The 26,557-nt window shown below is 37.7% G+C and overlaps 1 protein-coding gene across 1 annotated transcript in view; it reads right to left on the reverse strand.

Moving 5' to 3' along the window:
* The window catches only part of HSD17B4 (hydroxysteroid 17-beta dehydrogenase 4), a 90,658-nt gene that overhangs the window by 46,015 nt on the left and 18,086 nt on the right, over positions 1-26,557 (reverse strand). Inside the window, exons 5-12 of the mRNA XM_059416072.1 lie at positions 26,422-26,443; positions 26,265-26,311; positions 23,932-24,016; positions 22,204-22,391; positions 8,758-8,849; positions 5,749-5,773; positions 3,777-3,905; positions 1,490-1,593 (exon numbers count right to left, since the gene is read on the reverse strand). Of these exons, the coding sequence (XP_059272055.1) occupies positions 1,490-1,593; positions 3,777-3,905; positions 5,749-5,773; positions 8,758-8,849; positions 22,204-22,391; positions 23,932-24,016; positions 26,265-26,311; positions 26,422-26,443 (692 nt within the window). The remainder of the gene's footprint in view (positions 1-1,489; positions 1,594-3,776; positions 3,906-5,748; positions 5,774-8,757; positions 8,850-22,203; positions 22,392-23,931; positions 24,017-26,264; positions 26,312-26,421; positions 26,444-26,557) is intronic.

The following is a 26,557-nucleotide window of genomic DNA, read 5'->3' on the forward strand; positions in this document are numbered from 1 at the left end:
ATTGATATTTCTGTCCAATGCTTAACATTTTAATTTTTTTCAAAACTACTATCTGCTTGCATGCCACACCTATCTTGCTTTCGAAGAGATGTGAATAGAATGCCCTGCTGGTGAAATCCATGGGGTTTAACTGTTTCGTTAGACTTTATTTTAATAAAAAAACAATCAGAAAATGTGTAGAAAAGGACTTCATTTACAGATAAGTACTTCTGCATTGTTTGCTTCTTAGCAACAGTATGTCTCATTTTCAAATTTCCTATATCTGATAGTGAGAAGCCCTACTGATTCAGCAACAGTTAGCCACTCAAAAATACAAAAAAACTAATAATTATTATGAATGTGTCATAAACAGGGATAGTGAACTGCCCTATAAGAGATACTGTATAAAATTCACTGTAAAGAGATGAGCCGAACACTGCATAATGCTGTGTTGTACTGTTGTACATGAGACTGCCTCTTAATGGTTTTAGTAAAATTGCAATTTTACCTTCAGTTCCTTGCTAGGAATGTCCCTTATCTCATTGACATTGTATTTTTTTACTTAGTTATGATATGTCTAGCTAACGTGTGAAATATATATTAGGTTAAAAAAGAGTGACGTCCAACTGTCAATCATGTTCATTCTGAAACGGGAGTCATCAAATAAGGGCTGGGAGCTAAGAATGCTTTTTACATTTTTCAGGAGTGGTTAAAAAAGGAAAAACAGGAAGAATATGTGACAGAAATAGTATGTGGTCCATAAAGCCCAAAACGCTTATTATCTGGGCCTTTCCTGAAAAAGTTTACCAAAACCTATTCTAAAGTAAAATCATATTTATAACCCGATCATATTCGCAGGGTTAAAATGAAATGGTTAACTTTATCACTATGTCTGCCCTGAGTCACAAACTTTTAAAATCAAATTCATCAAATGATTTATTTTTATTTACGCAATACAATTTTTTTGTTTAAAGGCTAAATATGCGAGATAGTAAATCAGCAAACTTCACACAAGCTAGAACCACACTTCTATTAGAATTTCTGACATAATGGGAGGCTATGTGCAGCCATGTTGAAATAGTTCCAATATACAATCTATAGATGCTTTCCCTAAAGAAGGGGGAAAAAAAAGTCCTCAAAGAGACACTGAAACAGACATCTTTTTCTAAAAAGTTAGAAAAATGGTAACTAAAGTAGGCTTATTAACAATGGTACCAATAAAGGGCAGAGGGGGAAGATACTTGTCTAATTATACTAAAGAAGTAAAAGCAAAAAATATAAATAAAAAAATTTTTAAAAAGAAGTAAAAGTTACAAAGGCTACATCTATTCAAATTCTGTAACTATTCAGTACATATTTTATGAGAAGTTTCATTGTCACTTATCTTTCCTATTTAACAATAAATTAGCAGCTTGGGAAATAATAATTTTCGTATCACAGAAAAGAAAAGAGAGAAACAAAGAAAAGAGAGAATCTTCAGAAAAAACATAGGCTTCTCCCCCCAACTTACAAAAGCTGATGTAGCTGTTGATGCTGCCTGACTCGTAGGATTTGTCGACACTCCTCCCTCTGAATCTATTTTATTTAGAACTCCAATTATACCGCCAATTGATTCTAAAAAAAAAATAGCAACAAAGATGCTCTTGTTAAAGACGTGACTAAGAAAAGCTACCACATGCTCAATAATCACTCCTCTACCTCAGAACTGAATACGAAAGGTCAGGCTTTTATAGAAAAGCACTGTCAAAGACTCTGAAACAGACCAAGGGTAACTGGGGGTTTTCAGTGGAGAACAAGGCACCGTCCAGCATCCTCTTCCTGGATTATGATTCTAAGGAGGTTCTAAGCTTTGCAATGTCTTTGATGGATTTTACAACTCCGCAGACTCGGACCCTTGTCCAAAGACATGTAGTCTTTGGTGAAGGAAAAGCTAGTTTCTGTTCTCTCCCCACCACAGCCCCCTCCTCCAGGATGGAATAATGCCAAGATTACCCTTGAGTTCCCCCCCACCCCATCTCAAGCAATAGCTTTGAAGACGGTACTAAAAAATCTTCCAAGGAAAAACATCACCATGACCACAGATTCCAGACAGGGTTCAGAAGCTGCGATTCTGGGGTCAAAAAAAGTTAAGAAAGGAGTTTCACGAGGCATCCCTATAGGCCAGAAGATTCCAAAGACTCTGGGACCTTTCTAACGAACATTAGCGCTCTGGGCCTCCTTCCAAACTTAGACCAAAACTCTAAGCAAACCACAGAATGCAACGTGATCAGGGATACTATGGGGAGGCTTTGGGCCACTGAATCCTCCTCTCACCACCCCACTCAGACTGCTACCAGAGGGAGGCCCGTAACTGAAAGTCACCTTGCCACAGGCTCAGGGCACCACATCAGTCACAGGCAGCCTGAGTTAACTTGGCTCAGACACCGAGCAAGCTTGGCCAGTCACTGAGGCTGTCTGGGGAGTAGTTGTGTCGTCTGGAAGATAAGAACCGTTCTACAGAAAATGTGAGATTTTTCTTCTAACTGTACTTCAAATACTTACAGGTATTTTTTTCATTTATAACTATGTGATTCATTTAGTTAGCTTTTTCCTTATAATATTTTTAAGGCAATACAATGGAACTTGGACATCAGAGGAAAGTTTTTAAGGTACTTCTTTCTTCTTTCATTCATTTTCATCAATGGGTAACTATCATTCACAGACTAAATTTATCTCCAACATCAAACTATGGAATACAGCAAATGCTACCATCAACAACATAACAATCATGCTATCATCTGATTGAGAAAGAGCACAACGAAAATTTCAGAGAGCATACCCGCAGGCAGGAAAGTGTCAGGAAGGAGAGGGGTAAAAAAACCCAGAATAGTACGTTTTTAAGATATATTCTCCTAACAAACACTGAATACAAAACAACTAAAAGAAAAAAGAAAAAGATTTCTCTGTAAAGTAACTGAATCATTATCTTTTCCAGAAAAGTCCTTTGAACATCATACACTATATGCATATATGTGAGTTATACTAGAAAAAAATGTGACTTGTACTGGCTGTCTATTCCTGTGGAGACCACAGATGTAATTCATGGTAACAAGCATTTACTGAATCCTCTCTGAGTTCAGCACCAAATACAAAAGCAGTGCTTACAAGACACAGTCTCTGCCTCCCAAGGAACACACTGTGCAGTTCAGAAACCACATACTATGAAACAAAAGCAGCTCTGATGAGATGCTAAGTAGTCAGAGTTGAGCTGAGAGAGATCAATGTAGCCTGAAATATCTGGGGGTGGTGTGGTGAACATCCCGGCTTGAGCTTAGATTTCTAAAGAAGCACTACAATTAGAGAGGTGATAAGGGGAGGAAGGGGCCTTTGAGAAGGGCAGAGAAACAGCAGCAAAGGCAAAGTGCTAAAAAAAGCAAAATCTACTCACAAGACAGAAATGAGCTAAGCCTAAACAAAACTGGCCTAAATGAACTTTTAGGGCAATAGAGAAAAACCCAGTAAGGTAAGGAGGATATGGTTTGGTACCAGAAGACCCTGAAATGAGCCGTCCGACAGGGAGCAGACACATGGAGCGTGGAAGGGTGAACACCTCGCCCCATCCCCCACCCAGATGCCCGCCAAAAACACAGGATTGTAAGAAGCCAGGAAAACAGAAAAGAGGGTTGGCATACATATATCTTAAATGTGAGGAGGTCTAACAGCTACCAGAGTAGAAAATGTGCTCTAGTTAAAACAGAAGACAATTCCCTAAGAGCAGAGAACGCTCTATTGCCTAGTGAAGGGACGTGGGCCCCTACCTTGAATTCTTTGCGGCTTGGTGGCATTATCGAAGTCACAGACCTGCTTCCAGTTGGCCTTCACAGCCTCGGGAGTCATTGGCTGATTCTTCTGTCTCACAATGGCTCCAAGAGCCCGCTCCCAGCGTACTGGTCACAGAAACAAAACAAGACACCGAGCACAGAGTTTAAGAGGGACACAGAAAGTAAAATTCATCTGAGCCTTTTGAATTTTTTTCAACTTCAAGAAAAAGGAAATTCAGGGGGAAAAATAGGTTCTAATATCTGAAGAGTTTTACTACAAGCCCTTTAAATATATTTTTCTTGAAATAACAAACCCATTAGGATAATGTGAATTAAAAATATATATATTTAAAGCTGAAGGAAAAAAACCTCTCCTCTGACTCTGCCAGACACTACTAAAGGTAGAATTAAGGCTGACTCAGAAAAATTGAAATTATATATAATCACACCAAGAGACTGACTTCATGACCCCAGATCGCTCGGGTAATATACTTCCAGATAACAGAATAGAGCTTTGTTTAAATAGCAAAGTGAGGACAGGTGGTGGTAACAGGTCAAAGACCCGGATAACCAAATTAATACATCACACAGCCCCAGATAATTCTCCATTGCTCCCCTTGGCTCTTGCTCCCTCATCACAGGAAGTCAACTAGAATAGGGCAGATGCACAAAAATCATTATTGCTGCATAAGTTCTATGAGGAGAATTTTTAACACCATTTTCTTCTCAAAAAGCCCAAGGAATAAAACACCCACTAGTAACCTTATTTAAACATAATGGTCAGACTTTGATGATTATTAAACTAAAGATCTGTTTCAGGGAGTAACTGAAAAGCCTGCTTCTAAAGCTTTCCCACTCATAAAGCCCCAGAAAGAGCTTTTATTTCAACAACTGATTTTTTTTTTTCTTAAATGATATCCTGAGACACTTATATATACTGAGTAATACTCACGTAGTATACATTACTTTAATAACTGAAGAGAATGGCCATTAATGATGAGAATATAGATACTCTATGTTATAACAATACCCTCCAATAATGATCACCTTTTAAATAACTCAATTAATTCTAATTCCAATAACCAACTGAAAACTTGATTTAAGATACTGGAATTTTCACATTTTTTTTTTAAATGTCATGAAGCAATTATCCAATTTGGAGCACACAAGATTGGAGAGCTGGAGAAATAGAGGGTTGAAGCCAAATGAATTTCCTACTGGAGTGAAGTAGAAAAATTTCCTGGTATCATTTGCAATCTCTGTCTCCGTAAGTTGTCCGTGTGATTCCTCACTGTCACCTCCTGCTGCCTCATGACCCCAAGGAAGAAAAGACTCCAATGAGAGAACTGGAGAACCTTCCCGTTGTGTGCCACCTAGCACAGGGGTCTTCTCAGCTTTCCCAAACCACCCTCTCTCCCACTCACTTCTCTGCAGAAACAGCTAGAACGATCCTGTGGGACTCCAGACACACGGAAGGACAAACACCAATATAAAAAGAGACGATGCTGTCTGAAGGAACAGACAAGATCTGAATAAGGGCTGCCAACAGGAAAAACAACAGCTCAACAGTTTCTTAAAAATGCCAAAGGCGTGCAGAACAGCTTCCACACTTTAGAATACCTGTTGGTAAAACCACATTTGCGTGTGACTATGTATGCACGAGCTCCAAGAGTGAGGCATTTGGCAAGATCTTTATGCAGTTCCAACTGGATGTTCGGGGTTAAAAATACAGAAACAGGGACACCTGGGTGGCTCAGTTGGTTAAGCGGCTGCCTTTGGCTCAGGTCATGATCCCAGGGTTCTGGGATCAAGTCCTATTCAGCAGGGAGCCTGCTTCTCTCTCTGCCCCCATCTGCCACTCTGCCTGCTTGTGCGCTCTCTCTCTCTCTGACAAATAAATACATAAAATCTTTAAAAAAAAAAAATACAGAAACAACATATGGCAAACCGAACACTGAAAGAGACTTACATTTTCCAATCCATCCTCCTCCAACCTACCAAAAAGAAGAAAAAACAGTTACACCATTTAAAGTGAATCATGCAGAGAATTTGTTAAATTAGAAAAACAGGCATCTACCTCTTTAAGAGTATCAGAGGGCTAGATTACAATGGATGAAAACAAAACAGCTCTACAAGAGCCCACCAGCCTCCAGGACTGTGTGTTGTTCATCTTCTCAGGGTAAAAACAGAAAGTAACACAAGGTAGTAGAATTGTGTATGGCGGAAAAGCATGACTGAGGTCAGAAACCAAGGTTTCGTACTAATTCTTCTACTTACTAGTTATGTGACCTTCACCAATTTATGTGAATTCCCTAAATCCAGATTTCCCTTATGTAAAATAATGAGACAGCTCTTCATGAGATAACCATCAAGGTAAAATAAAATATTAAACCTGTCCAGCACACCACAGGTGGAAAAGAACACATCCCTCTAGAAAGTTCTAGGGAATAAAAAGAAAAGAAAAATAAAAGTAGGACTTGACTGAATGAACTACATACAGTCATTTCTATAGTATCTTTTGTAGAGAAAAGGCAAATGACCAAATATGTTAATTGCTGCACAGAAACATCAGTTTTTTTCCTAGAGAATCCCCAGAAGAGAATCCCTCATAAAAAAAAAATAAAATTAAATTAAAAAATCTTGTCGTCAATCTTCAAGCACAACTACACTGTGCCAGAATTTACCATGAGAATTCCACATGAACAGGCCAACAGAAAATGTATGCAGAGACACGACACATCCTTGGGCTTTAAGCCAAGTAAGGCCTTTTTCACCCTTTTCCTCTATATGAATATGCCCACAACTTTTACAGTAGACCCATTAGCCCTGATGCTGTCAGAGCAGACAAATCAACAGTGGTTTTGGTAACAGACAAGAGAGAGACCCTATTTTACCACATTTGGGGAATGAAGCCTCAAGCTGTAAGCTCCTCCCAGGCACTGGAAGCAGGAGCTCCAACTGAACCAAACGGTCTCCATCCTACACTCTAGATACCTCTCAGAATGTTGCAAACAAAGTGGCAAAATTTATTTTCAAGGTTTCAGTTGGAATATCACAGATGTTTCTTACTGTATTTTAGCAATCATGCACACCAAATGTTCCTCACTAAAAATGTTCACAACATAGTAAAAGAACAACATACAAAACTTCACCTACAAAATGACCTTGTTGTCTCAGTAGGTTTGGCTGTGCGTTTAAGAGGCAGATATAAGGAAAAAAAAGATTGTTCATTTAAGAGGCACAAAAAGCCTAGAAGGATACAGAAAAATACTAACAGTAGTTATATCTGAATAGGGGTAATGCTGACGATCTTTATTTTCTTCTCTAAACTTTCCAGTTTATTTTTTCTACAAAGGCATGTATGATTTTTGTCCACAAAAGTAATAACAAATGTAAATGTAAAAAGCATAAAAAGTTTATGAAATTCCTTAATGATGTAAAAGACAGGTAGGCCAAGTTCTGGGCCCCAGATGGATTAATACTGGTAAATTTGCAAAGGTCTTATATAAAGTTCTTTCTGCCTCTAATTTTCCACAATTACATTCAACGGCTGTGATTAAGGAAGTGGGGGCACACTCTTCTACTTAGACATGTGCAGACTGTTTTTTAAATAGCTTTTTATTCAAATGTATGTGATTAATATAGTATTCACTTCAAACTAAGCCAAGTTATTTTGCTACCAAGATATATTTTCAGATTTCCTAGTATTCTTCATAGAACAGGTTCATTATTCCCACAAAGAATCAAATAAGGGTTGGGGGCAAGGATCTAAAATATAACAGTCCCAGGAAAAAAAAAAGAGAGATCACACCCAAATGAGGAATCAAAGATGGATTAATTGGCATAAAGAGATCTAAAAGGACTTTGTGGAATTAAAAACTAGATCTTAGCAGATGTGTGCTTTTCGATTTTACAATGAACATTTAAAGCTCTAAAGCAAGGAAAAATGGTAATGTTTATTTTTAAAGTTAAAATAGTAAGTTATGTTTACTCATGTATCACACCCAGCGTAAATTTCTTCTATAGCGATAGAATAGTTAAAATTGAAGTGTGACTGGTTTTTCTGTTTTATTTGGTTTGTTGTAAAGATTTTATTTATTTATTGACAGAGCGAAAGAGCAGAAGCAAGGGGGAGCAGCAGAGGGAGAGGGGGAAGCAGGCTCCCTACTGAGCAGAGAGTCTGATGCGGGGTTCGATCCCAGAACCTTGAGATCATGACCTGAGCCAAAGGCAGACACTTCCCAACTGAGTCAACCAGGAGCCCCTGAAGTCTGACTGTTATGTACTAAATCCAATGCCAAGATTTTAAAAATATGATTTTGGGGGCCCTGGTGGCTCAGTTAGCCAAGTATCTGACTCGGTTTCAGCTCAGGTCATGATCTCTGGATCATGGGATCAAACCCTGTGCTAGGCTCCACGCTCAGGGTGGAGTCGGCTTTAGATTCTCTCTCCCGCTCCTCCCACTTGCATTCTCTCTCTCTCAAATAATAAATAAATCTTTTTAAAAATTAAAAGTATGATTTCTAGTTGTCACCACAAAAAAACAAGAAAACTGACACTCAGGGACATTAATCTGCACAATATTCCAGTGAGCCAGCAATTCAAAGAATTCAAAACCCAGCCTCGCTGACACTAAACCCAACCCTTTATCCTTCTACTTCCACATCCAAGTTCCCAAACCAAATAAAACTTTCTCCATTTGAACAAAGACATCAAACCAGCCATGTTTTCATTTGATAAGATTAGAAATGAAGAAATATGGAAAAACAATGTATGAAGTTACTGTTACTTCTTCTGAAAAGGAAATTCATCAGCATTTGTTCCTTAGTCAACCATGGTAATAAAAAATACACAAGTGATATCAACCCATACAGATGTTTACTAATCTGAGCAACTGGAAAACACTAATGTTTAGATCATTTTTCACATATAATTACACAAGTATTGCTCTGAGAGAAAACAGGAAGGTGCAGAATACCTCAAACAAGCTACCGTTTTCCTCACAGCTCTCATGGCAAAGCCAAAGGACCAGCGGGGCCACGTAATCCGGCTTCAGAGCTTCCATGAGATCTGAAGGACCAAAAAAAGATTATAAAGAAGAATGTCTCCATACATAATCAATGATTGTGCTTTCTGAAAATTCCTTCCTCATACATTACAGGTAACTCAGAGACTTGTTAAATAAGTAAGAACAAAACTAGATCTACATAATCAGTCAGCCTAACATTCAAAGCTTCTGGAAGAACTGTTGCATCCCAATGGAGACATTCCAGAAGCTGCCTCAAGCTTCTAACTTAGAAGGTAATAGACACACCTTGAATACAAGTTAGAGTCACCTAGGCAGTAACTAGTGAGCAAAACTCTATCTAACATGAGGAGCTGAAGTACCTACCATTCATTTCCAAAACAATTTCACCCTCTCAGCAATTTAGCCAGTGGCTAGGAAACTACAAAACAACACTGACAACGATAATGGCAGTAAGATAATGATATGAAATGCAACTGATTACTGATGAGTAACAAAGTGGAAGAAGTATTTTCCCAATGCATATTCTTCTGTGAGCAACTTGACAGAGTAGAAAGGAACTGGCATACCTTGGAGATACTGTGGGTTTGGTTCAAGACCACCACAATTAGCAAATATCCCCAAAAAAGCTAGGCAAGTGAATTTTTTGGTTCCCACTGCATACAATAGCAATGTTTATACTATCCTACAATTAAAGGGTATGATAACATTATGCCTAAAACAACAATGCACACATCTTAATTTTAAAATACTTTATTGCTAAAAAATGCAAACCAGCATGTGAGCTTTCAGTGAGTTACAATGTTTTAGGTAGAGGATGGTCTTGCCTCCATGTAGATGGCTGCTGACTGATGAGGGTGGTGGTTGCTGAAGGCTGGGGTGGCTGTGGCAATTTCTTTCTTTCCTTTTTTTTTTTTTTTAAGATTTTATTTATTTATTTGACAGAGAGAGAAACTGTGAGAGAGGGAACACAAGCAGGGGGAGTGGGAGAGAGAGAAGCAGGCCTCCAAAGGAGCAGGGAGCCCAATGCAGGACTCGATCCCAAGATCCCCGGATCGTGACCAAGCTGGAGGCAGACACTTAACAGCCAAGCCACCCAGGCGCCCCAACAATTTCTAAAAATAAGACAATGCAGTATGCCCCATTGCTTGATTCTTCTTTTTTTCTTTTTTTTTAAGATTTATTTACTTGACAGAGAGAGAGTGAGAGAGGGAATACAAGCAGGGGGAGTGGGTGAGGGAGAAGCAGGCTTCCCAATGAGCAGGGAGCCCGATGCAGGGCTCGATCCCAGGATCCCTGGGATCATGACCTGAGCTGAAGGTAGAAGCCTAATGACTGAGCCACCCAGGCACCCCACTTGACTCTTCTTTTTACAAACAATTTCTCTGTAACATGCAGTGCTATTTGACAGCATTTTACCCACACCAGGACTTCTTTCAAAATTGGAGCCAAGCTCTCCAATCCTGCCGCTGCCTTATCAACTTGGGCTATGTATGTTCTAAATCCTTTGTAGTCATTTCAACAGTCTTCACACAATCTTCTCCAAGAGCAGATTCCATCTCAAGAAACCACTTTCTCCACTCATCCCTAAGAAGCAACATCTCAACCATCCAAGTTTGATCACAAGATGGTAGCAATTCAGTCCCATCTTCAGGGTCCACTTCTAATGTTAGATCTCTCACTCTTTCCACCACATCTGCACTGTTTCCATTCTTCCAAATCATCTGTGTTCATGGGAATCAACTTCCTCCAAACTCTTTTGAATGCTGATATTTTGACCTCCTCCCACAAATCACGAACATTCTTAATGGCATCTAGATGATGAATCCTCTCCAGAAAGTTTTGAATTTATTTTTCCCAGATCCATTAGAGGAATCACCATCTATGGCAGCTTTAGCCTACAAAATGTATTTCTTCATTAATAAGACCTGAAAGCTAAAATGACTCCTTGATCCATGGGCTGCAGAATGGATGACGTTAGCAGGCCTGAAAACAACCCTCCTCTCCTCTACCTCCACCAGAGCTTCTGGGTGAGCAGGTGCATTGTTAAAGAGCAGTAATACTCTGAAAGGGATCATTTCTTTTGAGTACTGGGTCTCAAGAGTGGGCTTCAAATATTCAATATTTAAGTTCATGAATATTAAAATATTCAATATTAAATTTCTTGACTATTAAAATTTTCAATAAATCATACTGCAAACAGATGTGTTGTTGTCAAGGCTTTCTTGTTCCATTTATAAAACCCAGGCAGGGCAGATGTTGCTTATTTCTTCAGGGCCCTGGGATCTTCAGAATGGTAAATGAGCACTGGCTTCCGTATAGTCCCCAGTTGCATTAGGCCCTACCAGAGTCTTTGAAGCCAGGCACAGACTTCTCTGCTCTAGCTATGAAGATCCTACAGGGCATCTTCTACCAACAGAAGGCTGTCATGTCTGCATTAAAAATATTTTGTTCACTGTAACAACCTTCGTGAATTATCTTACCAGATCTTCTGAATAATTTGCTCCAATGCCTGTAACAGCACTTAGTGTCACACCTTGCATTTTCAGCAGGAAGATGCTAATTAAAGCACTTTCCCTGCCTAGTCCACCAAGCTGTTCCAAGGCTCAAGTGAGATATGATTTGTTCATATACATCATAATCTTTAAAAAATCAAATAAATGCACATTTTAATTGTGAAATGAAAACACAGAAATTTAGGTTAAAATGTAACAAAGATGACATTTACAGTCTCTATAAATTAAAGAGCAGCTCCAAAAACTTTTCACTATATGGCCTCTAAAATAGCTCTCAAGTATGAAAAAAATCCAATGGCACACTTTTCTCTGTTCCCTATTATACAAAGGTAGACACCAAATATCTCAAATTACATGAAAAAGCAAATTCTTAACCGATATACCATTCATCTCAATACACAGCATTCCTCCCATTTCACTTATGTATCAACTGACAAAATCGGAAATCAGAGGATTAGAGATGCACATGGTTTATACTGAATGTAATAACAACAACAAAAAAACCGAATCTATGAAAACCAACTGAGCATACATTCCCTTTGATGAGAAAAAAGAACAAAAGCCACATAACAAAAATATTTCCGCCTTGCATCTTATTTCATAAATTTTCACTAAAAATGTTAAGTAAATATTTTGCTTTCCAGTTCTTCAAACATATCCCAAATTTACTAGTTAGCTCACATCTTACTAAACTCAATTTTATAACCAAAAAACAAGTGTTAAGGGTTAAGTGAAATTCCTGAGAACTACCAGAGCTAATACATACAAAGTTATATGAAAACAGAATTAACCCTTAAGATTCATTACTCAGTCGAGTGTTTTTTTTTCCAAAATACTAGATGACAGGATGCCAGATACTCTGAAGAACGCTTCTGCTTCCACAAATTCGATTTTTGAAGCATTGCTGAGGTAGAGAAAATAACTCTCGACTGGAAACAAATAAGGAAAATATTCCTTAGCTCTGCACTGCAGTGAATACAGGATTACTCTGAATGCAGATACCAATGACAGTGCTAATATATACTTAGAGACAGGCCAGCATCAAGATGGTATCCTGGGCCTACACCGAACGTCAACGCTCAAGAAAGAATGAAGTAGTCCAAGGTTGGCTGTGTCTCCTATTTTCCAGCAGTACCAAAGACAAATCCTCTCTGAAGAAAACACCATTTCATAATGCAGAATAAACAAAGATTAAGATGAGACAAAGAGCTCATGATTAAAAATCACCAAGAATACATGAAGGAAAACCACCATAAGTGAAAATCAAAAGAAACACACAGATTTAAACTACAGTGAGATAGAGATGTTGGAATTTAAAATATATATGAAAGCTAATTACTAATTCAAAGAGTAAAGAATACAATCACAACAGTAAGCAACCCTGAAGAAACTATCAGGAGTAAATAGGTAGAATAGATCTGGAAATGGGGAATGGAAGGATTACTGAAAGGAAAAAACTTTTTAAATATGTTAAATAGTAAATCAGACAGATGAGGAGTGAATTAGTGAAATGAAAGACATATTTTATGAAATATTCAGAATTCAATGTAAGAGATGAGAACATAGAAATATTAAAGTCACAAAAAATTAAAGAGAAGTTAAAAAAAAGAAAAATGACCCAATTAGGTCTAACATACATCTAATTGACATAGAGAAAGAAAGAAGACAGCGGAGGAATAACACTTCAAAAGATGAAGGCTAACATTTTTCTGGAACTTATAAAACTAAACAAAAATATAAGCCACAAATCCACAGATCAAGAACATGCTAGACAGATAAAAAGAAATGCATGCCTAGATACATCAATGAAAGAATACAACACAAAATAGGAAGACACGATCTTAAAAGCACCAGAGAGAAGAATAAATCATCTATTTAAAAAAATGACAATTCAACAACTATTGGAAACAGGAAAAAATAGATTCATCAAAAAGGTTGAGAGAAAGTAACTATCAAACTAGAATTGTGATCCCCCAAAAATTTTCTTTTAAGAATAAAAATGAAATACATATATTTAAGATAAACAAAACTGAGAGAATATACCAAAAAATGGGACTGAAGGAAATTCTAAAGGACATATTCTAAGGAGATGGAAAATGACCCAAAGAGATGGTAAAAGATATAAAAAATGGTAAATGTATGTAAATCCAAACAGATGTTTTCCATATAAAATAATAACTGTGATGGGGCACCTGGGTAGCTCAGTCAGTTAAGAATCTGCCTTTAGGGGCGCCTGGGTGGCTCAGTGGGTTAAGCCGCTGCCTTCGGCTCAGGTCATGATCTCAGAGTCCTGGGATCGAGCCCCACATCGGGCTCTCTGCTCAGCAGGGAGCCTGCTTCCTCCTCTCTCTCTGCCTGCCTCTCTGCCTGCTTGTGATCTCTGTCTGTCAAATAAATAAATAAAATCTTTAAAAAAAAAAAAAAAATCTGCCTTTAGCTCAGGTCATGATCTTAGGATCCTGGGATCAAGCCCCATATAGGGCTCCCTGCTTAGCAGGGAGTCTGTTCTCTCTCTTCCTCTGTCCCTATCCCTGACTTGGGCACATGCTCTCTCTCTCTCTCTCTCTCTCTCTAATAAATGAATAAAATATTTTAAAAATAATAACCATGATAATATCTAATTTATAAAGAGTTTAAAAAAGAAAACTATAATCATAGAAACTAGTAACACATAAGTCATAGGGTAGATGACTAGGTTTAAAGTGTTCTTGAATCCTTATACTGCTCAGAACAGGAGTTAAAACATCATCTAAAGTAACCATAAAAAGGAAAGAAATATACATCCAGTAATCTGTTGGACATCAGCCTTAGCAATATTTTTATGGATATGTCTCCTCAGGCAAGGGAAACAAATACAAAAATAAACTATTAGAACTACACCAACATAAAATGTTTTTGTACAACAAAGGAAACCATGAACAAAACAAAAAGGCAATCCACTGAATGAGAGAAAATATGTACAGATGAGGTATTAATGTCCAAAATATATAAAGAACCTACTGTTTTTAATGTCCAAAATATATAAAGAACCTACTGTTTTTAATGTCCAAATGCCGTAAAGGCTAATGTCCAAAATATATAAAGAACTTATATAACTCAGCAACAAAAAACCCCAAGAAAACCAAAAAACAAATAATCAAATTAAAAGTGGGCCAAAAAAAAATAAAAAAATATTAAAAAAATAAAAGTGGGCAGAGGACCTGAAAAGACATTTTTCCAAGGAAGACATACAGATGGCCAATAGACACATGAAAAGATGCTCAACATCACTAATCATCAGGGAACTACAAATCAAAACACAATGATGTATCACCTCAGGTCAGTCAGAAATGGCTAGTATCAAAAAGACAAGAAATAACAAGTGATGGTGAGGATGTGGAGAAAAAGGAACCCTTGTGCACTGCTGACAGGAATGTAAACTGCTGCACTACTGTGGAAGACAGTATGGAGGTTCCTCAAAAAACTAAAATAGAAATGCTACATGATCCAGTAATTCCACCACTGGGTATTTGCCCAAAGAAAACAAAAACACTAATTCGACTGCACCCCTATGTTTAAGTGTTATTTACCTCAGCCCAAATATGGAAGCCATCTAAGTGTTCATCAAGAAATGAATCGTTAAAGAATTTGTGGTACATATCTACAATGGAATATTACTCAGCCACAAAAAAGAAAGAGATCCTGCCATTTATGACAACATAAAAAGACCTAGAATGTATTATACTAAGTGAAATAAGTCAGACAGAGAAAGATAAATACCATATGATTTTACTCACATGTAGAATCAAAAATGCACCAACCAACCAACCAAAATCAGAAACAGACTCAAAAACAACAGAAAAACACTGGTCATTGCCAGAGGGGAGGAGTGCGGGAAGATGGGCAAAATAGGAAAAGAGGATAAAGAGGTACAGTTATAAAAATAAATAAGTCACAGAGAAGAAAAGCAGACCATGGGAGTATAGTCAATAATATTATAATTAATATTCTACAGTGACAGATGGAAAATATACTTTTATCATGATGAGCACTGCATAATATATAAAACTATTGAATCACTATGTTGTATACTTGAAACTATTAGAACACTATATTCAACTATACTTTAGTAATAAATTTTTTAAAGTAGAGAAATAGAGTATACATTTTCAGAGAGAAGAGCAAATAAATGAAGTTTTAAAACAATCTCTAGTTATCAAAAAAATACAAGAAATAACAGATGCGTGGAAAAAATATTATAACACAACACAAAATGGTGGAAAAAATTCAAGTTTATCAATGGTACAATAAATGTAAATAAACTACATTCATCAGTTAAAAAAGACACAGCCAGATTTGATTTTTTTATATGCTCAGGTAGGCAATTCACAAAAGAAATGTCTACAACAGAGATATAGAAAGACTGAAAGTAAAAATTAAAAGAAATACCAGGAAAATACCTACCCATAAAAAATAACTACTTTAACATTAGACAGAATAGACTTAAAAAAAAAAATTAGGGGGGTGCCTGGGTGGCTCAGTGGGTTGGAGCCTCTGCCTTCGGCCCGGGTCATGATCCCAGAGTCCTGGGAGGAGCCCCACATCGGGCTCTCTGCTCGGCGGGGAGCCTGCTTCTTCCTCTCTCTCTGCCTGCCTCTCTGCCTACTTGTGATCTCTGTCTGTCAAATAAATAAATAAACAAAATCTTTCAAAAAAAAATTAGGGATAGTAGAGGGCATAAGACAATAAACAACAAGTCAGTTAACAAGAAAGATTTAATAATTCTCAACACAGAAACAATTGATAAAACAGCCTCAAAAATTACAAGTCAAAAATTGCCGGACATACAGCAAGAAACTACTATGTGTTTATATATTATTTCCAAAGCACAAAAACCAATATTTCTTTATCAATAGAAAAGTTGAGCTTAAAAATATCCAATAAAGAATATTTCAAAAATACAATTACCAGGCTTGCTATGCTATAAAGAGCTCTGCTACTACAAACTAGAAGATATTCTTTCTTCTCAAGAACACAATGAACATTCACAAAAATTGATCATATATTAGCCTTTTAAAGATAGCGCAAGAAATTTCAAAAACCACTATTACAAAGACAGTATTTTCAGGCTACAAAGATATTACATTTGAAACCAGTAACAAAAATCTTAAATCCCAATTTATTTGAAAATTAAAAGTATGTTCCACATACGTGGGAAAATATATTTGCAAAATACATACCTACAAAATAGCAGAATAAGAATTCCTACATATTAATAAGAAAAGACAATTCAAGAGTAAAATGGCCCAAAAAACTTGTCCTAGCACTTCACACAAGAATATGTCTGGCCAATGAGCAGGCATATTAATAAAGCACAAGGACATTAGTAATCAGGGAAATGGAAATTAGTAACACAAAGAGATACCATTTTATACTCAGTAGATTGGCATATATTGACAATGCCAAGATCTGGACAAGACTAAGGTGCAGGAAAAGGGTTAACTCAACAGGCCTGAGTTGCTCATACTCGGCAGACTCCCAAGAAAGGTCGGTCTTCAGGACTGGCCTTGGCCAGTTCCTAGGAGATCAGCTCTGAGGTTTCTGACTAATGAGAGTATGCCTGAATCTTTGGGCCATGTTGAACTAGTTTGATCAGTTTATGCCAATAATGTGACTTATGAGGAAGCCTATTTCTGCTCCATGGGGCTGGAGTCTAAGTGGCCAAGGTAAGTCACACAGGAGCTTCATGCTGACATGACTGATGACCTCCAATAAAAAGCCTGAACACCAACACTCAGGTGAACTTCCCTGGTTGGCAACATTTACACCTTTCTTCAAACATCACTGCTGGGAGAATAAGGTACATTTGGGACATGTAGAAGCTTGGAGCTGATTTCTCCTGAAAGATACCGCATGTGTCTTTCCCCTTTGCAGATTTTAATCTGTATCCTTTCGCTGTAAAAACCGTAACTGTGAGCTTAACAGCTTTGTCTGAGTTCTATAACTTCCCTAGAGAATCAAGCCTGAGCATAATCTTAGAGACAATAACCCAAGCAGAGATCAGTGAGAATTCTATAATCTCTCGTGGATGTTAAACTGGTTGAACCTATGTGAAAATAACTTAGCATTAGCTTAAGTTCAGCATTTGCATATTCTGCAACTCAGCAATTTTCCTTTTAGGTACACACCCCAGAAAAATTCTTGCTCATGTGATGCTGGACATATGTACAAGAACGGCAACACTGTTCAAAAAAAGCAAATAAATTATAAACAATTAAGATGTCCATTAATAAGAACTAGATAAATTCACACCATGGACTATTAAAGAGCAGTAAAAATGAATGACCTACAACTGTACGTATCATAAATTAGTATCAAAAATTTCACATTGCATGGGAAAAAAGAGGAATCCACAAAAGAAAAATAGATTATGTTACAATATCATGAGAAATCAAAAGTAAGCCAAAAGATAAAGTACTTAGCCATGTATTTATTACTCTTTCAATAAAGGATAAAGGAAAGAAAACCACACATTTTCCTTTTTCCTTTTTTAAGAGTTTATTTATTTATTTGACAGGCAGAGATCACAAGTACGCAGAGAGGCAGGAAGAGAGAGAGGAGGAAGCAGGCTCCCTACTGAGCAGAGAGCCCAACCTGGGGCTCCAGAGGCTTTAACCCACTGAGCGACCCAGGCGCCCCAAACCACACATTTTCCCTCAGTGTTACCTCTTGGGGGAGTTAACGGGGTAAGGATGAAGAGATAAAAGACACATGCAAGTTATCTGTAATGCTCTAGTTTGGGGGTGAGAGCTAGTCTTCAAATGACCACAATGATCCCCATTTCCTCTTATTCACCCCTTTTTTGTAGTTCCCCTCCACAGCGTACCGGAGCTGGTCTGTATGACCAGGAGGAGAGGAGAGAGGTGATAGTATATCACTTCTAAAATTAAGTTGTGAAAGATACTGCAACTTCTGTCTTGGCAGCTGTTACTTTCTTTTTCAAATTATTATCTCTGAGGGGTGCCTGGGTGGCTCAGTCATTAAGCATCTGCCTTCAGCTCAGGTCATGATCTCAGGGTCCTGGGATGGAGCCCTGCATCAGGCTCTCTACTCAGCGGGAAGCCTGCTTCTCCCTTTCCCTCTCCCACTCCCCCTGCTTGTGTTCCCTCTCTCACTGTGCCCCTCTCCGTCAGATAAATAAATTAAAAATCTTAAAAAAAAAAAAAAGTATTAGCTCTTGGGTAAGCCAGCTGCCATATAGCAAGAGCAGTCCTATAGAGAAGCCCACAGCTGAGAAACTGAGGCTTCAAGAGAACAGCTAGTAAAGAACGGAGGCCACTCATGCTTGGAAGCAGATCCTCCAGACCAGCCATGCTTTCCTATTACTGGAGTCCCATCAAACATCTTTATCAAAACCTTGCCAGAGACCCACAACTTCCCAGTTAAGCCACTCCAGATTCCTGACCACAGAAACTCTGGGAGATAACAAATGTCTATTGCCTTAATCTGCTAAGTGTTAGAATAATTTATTACACCACAATAAATAATACGCTTGGAAAGGTATTCATGGATATTTACTTATGACTGTTTTATTTCATGCAAAAAACACATAAGTTATATGGATTACTTTGATTTATCAAATATATCTCAAAGGGGGGAAATGAAGTTGCAAATGTCTCCATTCATTAATTATAACAGCAGGTTCTTTAACAAATGATTCTTTTGATAGCCTGTAAATGGGTATTCAAGAGGAAGAAAAGAAAAACTCTGGGGCAAAGTCAATTTTCAGCTTTCTTAAACTATAAAAGAGTAAATAAAAATTAAAATTTAAAAAAAACAGCAAAAATTTACAATCTGAAGGATCTTTTAAAAACAATCTACAACTCTCTTACTTTACAGAAAACAAAACAGGTTCAGAAACATTGTTAGTTGTCTAAAGTTGATCTCATTTTTCCAAACTTCTTTTACGAGAATATGGTAGGCATAAAGGACACTACATTAAACATTTCCCTGACATTTCTAGAGGTAGAGAACTGTTCAAATAAATGGAAGCTACATTCTCAATTAAAAAAAAAAAATTAAATCCCAAAGTTTTCAGTATTTTCTTGAAAACCTACTGTTTCCCAAAGAGTATACCAACCGTGGCAAAAAAAATGAAGTTTAGCAAAAGAATGAACACAAGGGGCGCCTGCGTGGCTCAGTGGGTTAAAGCCTCTGCCTTCGGCTCGGGTCATGATCCCATGGTCCTGGGATCAAGCCCCGCAACGGGCTCTCTGCTCTGTGGGGAGCCTGCTTCCTCCTCTCTCTCTGCCTGCCTCTCTGCCTACTTGTGATCTCTTTCTGTCAAATAAATAGATAAAATATTTAAAAAAAAAAAAAAGAATGAACACAAAATTTCAAAGTGTTTATCTCTTGGTATGAAGCAGAGGGGTAGAACAGAGGGTACAAAGTTAGAGTGCCAAGTTATCAGTAAGGCTCCAATGCCAGGGGTAAGTAGCAAGTACATGACAATCCATTATATTTTTATGCTTTTCTTCCTCCCAGTAACATTGTGAAGTATTAAACAGTAACATTGTCATATATATATATATATATATACTTAAAAGGAGAAGAGATGAATTATAACTGCCCTTCATATAATTTGTTTTTTTAACAAGAATTACCATGATATGAATGTGAAAATATAGAGCTTTTAAAAATAAGGGATTTTTAGAAATGGCCTTGATGACAAGGCAAAAAAAATGAGGTCTCTGGTTCAAACAGTTTTTCTTCATTAAAGCAAACTGGTCAGGTACAACAGCTCTTAGCAAAGGCTAGCAAATATATACTTGGTATTATAAATCCCAAGTTCTAAAATGAACATTAGCTCAAATGCGAAAAGTAAGAAGTACTACAAACAAGTATTTGTTCCATGAAAAAGTTAATATTAAAATAATTCTAGTCATAAATTTTTTTTAAGATTTTACTTATTTATTTGAGAGAGAGAGAGAGGGCTGAATGGCAGAGGGAGAAGCAGACTCCCTGCTGAGGAGGGAGCCCAACATGAGACTCAATCCAGGACTCCAGGATCATGACCTGTGCCAAAGGCAGATGTTTAACCAACTGAGCCACCCAGGAGCCCCTCCACTCATAAACTGTACTGCACCATTTCAGAGAAACAATTTTTTAAATATTATGAAGATTTTCCTTTTAGCAATGCTAAAAACCAGAAATATTTAAAAACCATATGGTTGGGGCACTTTGGTGGCTCAAATGGTTAAGCGTCCACCTTTGGCTCAGGTCATGATTTCCAGGTCCTGGGATTAAGCCAACTTCAGGCTCCCAGCTCAGCAGGGATTCTGCTTCTCCCTCTCCTTCTGCCTTTCTCCCTGCTTATGCTCTCTCTGTCTCCATCTCTCAAATGAATAAAATCTTTAAAAAACAACAACAACAACATATTTTTCCACTACTCAAGTATTCTGTGTATTATATAACAGTATAAGCACAGGCTCTCAATCACACACTTACATTTTACATTCTGAAAGAACAATGTTTGAAGACTCACATTACCTGACTTCAAGACTTACTTTATAACTAGAATAGTCAAAACCATTGGTAAAAGGACAGGCACAGAGATCAGTGGAACAGAACACATTATTCAGAAACAAACCACACCTATGTGGTCAACTGATTTTCTACAAATGGGCAAAGACAACCCAAACCAAGAATGAGTACTAGTTTATAGGACAAATGAACTAGTTCCTTCAACAAATAAATGGCTCATCTTTAAAGAACAAAGTAGTGTATTAAATAATATAAGAACTCTAGCAACAAAATGCCTGTAGACTTTATCTGGATCCCTGTGGAATAAGGCAACACAAAAAAGATACCTTTTCGTAAGCTATAATGTTAATTTGGTATTAGGTGTAGTTAATGTGTATAGCCAAAAGCTAGAAGCAACTAAGATGTTTCTCATTCAGTGAATCAATAAATAAATTGTGGTCCCTCCAGACCAGGGAATATTATTCAATGATAAAGAGAAATGAACCTCTGTCCTACCCGACATCTGGGAAGAGGGGAGGATGAAGAGTTGACGCATGGGGGATTTTCAGGGCAGTGAAACGACTCTATATAAATAAATTCTGGGGCGCCTGGGTGGCTCAGTGGGTTAAGCCGCTGCCTTCGGCTCAGGTCATGATCTCGGGGTCCTGGGATCGAGTCCCACATCAGGCTCTCTGCTCAGCAGGAGCCTGCTTCCTCCTCTCTCTCTCTCTGCCTGCCTCTCTGCCTACTTGTGATCTCTCTGTCAAATAAATAAATAAATAAATAAATATGAATAAATAAATAAATAAATTCTGTATATGACAGTGGATACAGAACATCGTATGTTTGTGAAAACACACGCAACTATACAATACACAGAATGAGCCCTAATGGAAACTATAAACTTTGATTAACAATAATGGATCAATATTGGTTCATCAGTTATAACAAACGTAGGGCACTAAAGCAAGATGTTAATAAGAGGGAAAACTACATTTACCATTCTGCCCAATTTTTCCATAAACCTAAAACACAGATCTAAAAATTAGTCTATTAATTTTAAAAAATAATTATCACTATAAAATGGTCAAAATGCTATTACTTCATTCCATTAAAAAAAAAGATATATATTTGTATTTATGCGTACCTACACAGAGAAATAAAATTAAAATATATTTCTGTGTGGCAGAACTGTGGGTCATTTAAAATTTTTTTCCTTTGTGCTTTTCTAAAGTTTCCATAATGAACCCAATGATACATAATGCTTTTTGAAAAAGTAAGATAAATAACTTTTTAAACTATTCAGAAAATTAAATACTTCTACAAAGCTCACTCCACATAGATTTGTGGCTACAAGCACTGAAAAATCTAAGCTACTTACCTTCAGGCATAATGTTTTGGGTCATCCGTGATCCAGCAGCAGGGGCAATAGTGTTACAATGAATGTTGCTTTTCTGGCCTTCAATTGCAAGGGTATTTGAAAGGCCCAGAAGACCCAGCTTTGCAGCACTATAATTGGCCTGGCCGAAGTTGCCATATATTCCTGAAGCTGAAGCAGTCATGATAATCCTAAAAGGAAGATCAATCTCTCAAAATCTCTTTTCCATGTTTTGATAACACAGCAACTCTAAGCCTTTTATTTTCTTTTTCGGTACTATTACACCCATCAAAGGAAATTCCGTATACTGTCATTAGGTTCCTACAGTCATGATTCATATATGCAAAATAATATTAATAATAGAAGTAATCTCTCAAAATTCAACTACAAGATTTAACTGTTTTAAAAAGAATCCCTAAAAAAAAAAATAAAATAAAATAAATCCCTGATTAAGACCAAATGAATTCAAGTATAGGAATCTATATTCAGGGACACCTGGGTGGCTCAGTTGGTTAAGCAGCTGCCTTCGGCTCAGGTCATGATCCCAGCGTCCTGGGATCGAGTCCCACATCGGGCTCCTTGCTCAGCGGGGAGCCTGCTTCTCCCTCTGCCTCTGCCTGCCATTCTGTCTGCCTGTGCTCGCTCTCTCCCCGCCTGCCTCTGATAAATAAATAAAATCTTAAAAAAAAATAAAAAAAAGAATCTATATTCATTAGCTACTGAAAACAGCAATAAATATCTATAAACATAAAATAAAGTGAAAATGTGTAAGTTAAGGTTATGGTAAGAAACATTAGGAAAATCAGTTCTAATGCTTTAGTTTTTCATTACTTTGCTCCTCTCTTTCTGGGTAATATTAAATGCCTCATATCAAAACAATGCCACCTCCGAAATGTGAGCCAAGTAGTAGACCAAGTAAAATAATTTGGATCATTTATTTTCAGAAACTGAGAATCAGGAGAAGCTAGAACTGTCCAACAGGAACAGGTATCACAAACAGTTTCCTCTAGGAAATGTGTGTGATATCCAGGTTAACAGGAAAGAGCCAGCCAGAGTCCATGGAGCCACCTTGTGGCTCTGCCACATTCCTGGTCACTTGCACAGACACAGACACAGTCCTACAGCTCCCAAACAGTTTCTAAAGACCAACTCATGTCGGACAAGTACCAGCGAGCTAAACACAGCACTCGTCTCTCCTCAGCTGGTCAGTGGACACAGTATCACTATACTTTGGTTAAAGAATGAAGTACAGTTGAATCCTCACCATTTGTATACTGCTAGACTATCAAAATGAAAAGTGGGAGGTGAAAAGAAATATATAAAGTTGGCTGGCTCAGCTAATCCTTGACCAAATGACACCAATTTAATGAGAGGGTACATGCCAAGAGTACATTTTCTTTTTTTTTAAAAGATTTTATTTATTTATTTGACAGAGAGAGATCACAAGTAGACAGAGAGGCAGGCAGAGAGAAAGAGAGAGAGGGAAGCAGGCTCCCTGCCAAGCAGAGAGCCCATGCAAGACTCGATCCCAGGACCCCGAGATCATGACCCAAGCTGAAGGCAGCGGCTTAACCCACTGAGCCACCCAGGCACCCCAGCCAAGAGTACATTTTAAGTCTGCTCATGTCTGAAGAGATCTTCTTCAATGTCAAACTACTTACCTTTCCCTGTTCACAAGGACCCATGCACTACGTTCCCAACCCCCACCCCAAGAGGCACACACAACTCTACCTTCCGAACTTCTGTTTCTTCATATGACCCCAAGCTGCCCGGGTCACTTGGAAAGAGCCTCGCAAATGGACTCTGTGGATTATATCTAAAACAATAAATTACTTTTATTAGATACTTTGTCAAAAATTAGATAGGCATGTCTCAGAATCAACATAAGCAATGATTTATTTATACAAAGATGTTTATTTTATACTAGCATTCAGGATCAACTACGGTCATATTGCTCCCTAAGTAAGCATTTTTGCTTATGTCCCAAGTATTTAACCAATCAACAGTTCATACCCATTCTCCCTACAATTTATGATAAAATTACTATAATCCCTATACACATCTAAATGCAATGCCATCTTTAATTTATGCTCACTTCCTATAAAAATCCACTAATACAAACATCCAAGAATTTTACACATAAAACTGGGACCAACACAAACATTAGTTAAAGTGTAATGTGTACAACTGTTGAATCACAATGCTGTGCACATGGAAATAAAAAATAAAAATGTTTTATTTATACTCCACAACTATACCCCAATACTCCAATAACAAGTATACTTCAATAATGAAAATTTTAACAAAACAAATAAATTTTTTAAAAAGCATAAGCACAACCTACACAGTTCACTGTCCAAAAATGTTTGCCAATTGATATTTCCCTAAACCCATATTTTTACAAGGGTAAATTGCAAATGAGTTGGGGCAGAAGGGATCAGAAAATGGAGGGAGAGATGTCCGGGGAGAGAGAGAGAGGACCATCTGTTCTTAGAGATGTCCATCTAATGAACAGACAACTTGGGGAATGATTCAGATAGACAACTCTAGATTTAATTTTACTCTTTTAATTACCAAGTTTTAGGTTTTTTTTTTTAAGATTTTATTTATTTTTCAGAGAGAGAACACAAGAAGGGGGAATAGTAGGCACAGGGAGAAGCAGGCTCCTCGCTGAACAGGGAGCTTGAGGTGGGACTCGGTCCCAGGTCCCAGGACCCTGTCCCAGGTCCCAGGACCCTGAGATCATGACCCAAGCCGTAGGCTGTCGCTTACCCAACTGAGTCACCCAGGTGTCCCTAATTATCACGTTTTTAACCACTTTTAAAACTTTGATACTATTTATTTATTTCTGTTTCAGCCTGAAACCTCGACAAATGTTTCCATGGGTATATTAGAAGAATAATGTAAAAGTGACAAAAGGAACTTAAAAAAAGAAAAAGAAAGAAAAGGGAAAGGTCACCAAGGGGTTAGGAGTTGCAAGCTTAGGATGAACCGAGAGGAGCAAAAGGCCCACTGTTGCCCCCGCCCAGAGCAGAAAAGAAATCAACAACATAAGCCCCTTTGGCCAACAAATCCTATCTTTCTCAGCTTCTTCCTTTACCCAGTGGTTAAATCAGAAAGAGGAAATTAAAAGCCCTTCTTTGCTTAATTCTCAATCACAGAGATGCTTTGCTTCTTCCCAAAGAACTGTGGCGTGCACCCCAGAAGCACGCTTCAACGACAGTGATATAATTTACCTTTGTTTGTGTGCTTCCTGTACTTCCAGCCCTCAGTTTGTTTTAGTTCTGATGGCCAATGAAAAGCAAAGCACAAAGGGCACCTGGATGGATCAGTCAGATAAGCATCTGCCTTCGGCTCAGATCATGATGCCAGCGTCCTGGGACCAAGCTCAGCATCCGGCTCCCCACTCAGCAGAGAGTCTGCTTCTCCCTCTCCTTTTGCCCCTCCCCCCCAGTTGTGCGCTCTCTCGCTCTCTCTCAAATAAATAAAATCTTAAAAAAAAAAAAAAGAAAAGAAAGGTATGAAGAGCAAACAGAAAAAAAAAAAGTGATTTGTTATTTAAACCTAATCTTTCCAATGTGCCATTCCTAATGGGATTTTCCCCTACTCACTAGAAGCTTCAAAATTACATCTAGGACCCCACCACCCCCTCCAGTTCTCAGATCTTGAACATTTTCAGGGCCCCAGACTCCCTTCCATATCCTGCTCTTGTTCTTGAAATAAGATTCACACCAGTAGCCAAGCATGTGGAAGACAAGTTAATACAGCTGGAAAAAGCTAACAACTTCTCAAGAAGAAAAAAAGGAAAACAAATGAAAGACAAAATCTTTCTGCCAAATGACTTAAAAAGTTTTCATTTATCAAATGTTCAAAAGAAAATAGGTTACTTCCAACCGTTGTGGTCATTTTCAGTTGTAAAGCTTATTCATCACGTTCATCATCTACATTAGCAAAGGCAAAAGTAGGTAGGAGCAGGTTTTTCCTTAAATGTATAAATATCTCAAATATTAAAACACTAAATGGATAGGTATGCTCCGCAGAGACAAATGTTACAAACAACTTACCCCAGTCTTCATCACTTATTCTACCAAAAGAATTGTCCCTCAGAATTCTAAAAACAATGATATTACATAGGTTAGGAGGAGGAAGAGTACCCACTTTTTAATAAAATCAAAAAATTCACATGCACATTATTCTTGAAATGAAAAAAGAAATACTCACCCAGCATTGTTGACCACAATATCTACAAGATAAAAAAAATCCAAGTCACAAACATAAAAACAAGTGTATTAATTTGCAATGGCTTACAGCTCATATTTCTTTCAAAATGGGCTTTTTCTCCCCACATGGAAAAGTA

The sequence above is a fragment of the Mustela nigripes genome, chromosome 12 (assembly GCF_022355385.1).
Source record: "Mustela nigripes isolate SB6536 chromosome 12, MUSNIG.SB6536, whole genome shotgun sequence".
Classification (NCBI taxonomy): domain Eukaryota; kingdom Metazoa; phylum Chordata; class Mammalia; order Carnivora; family Mustelidae; genus Mustela; species Mustela nigripes.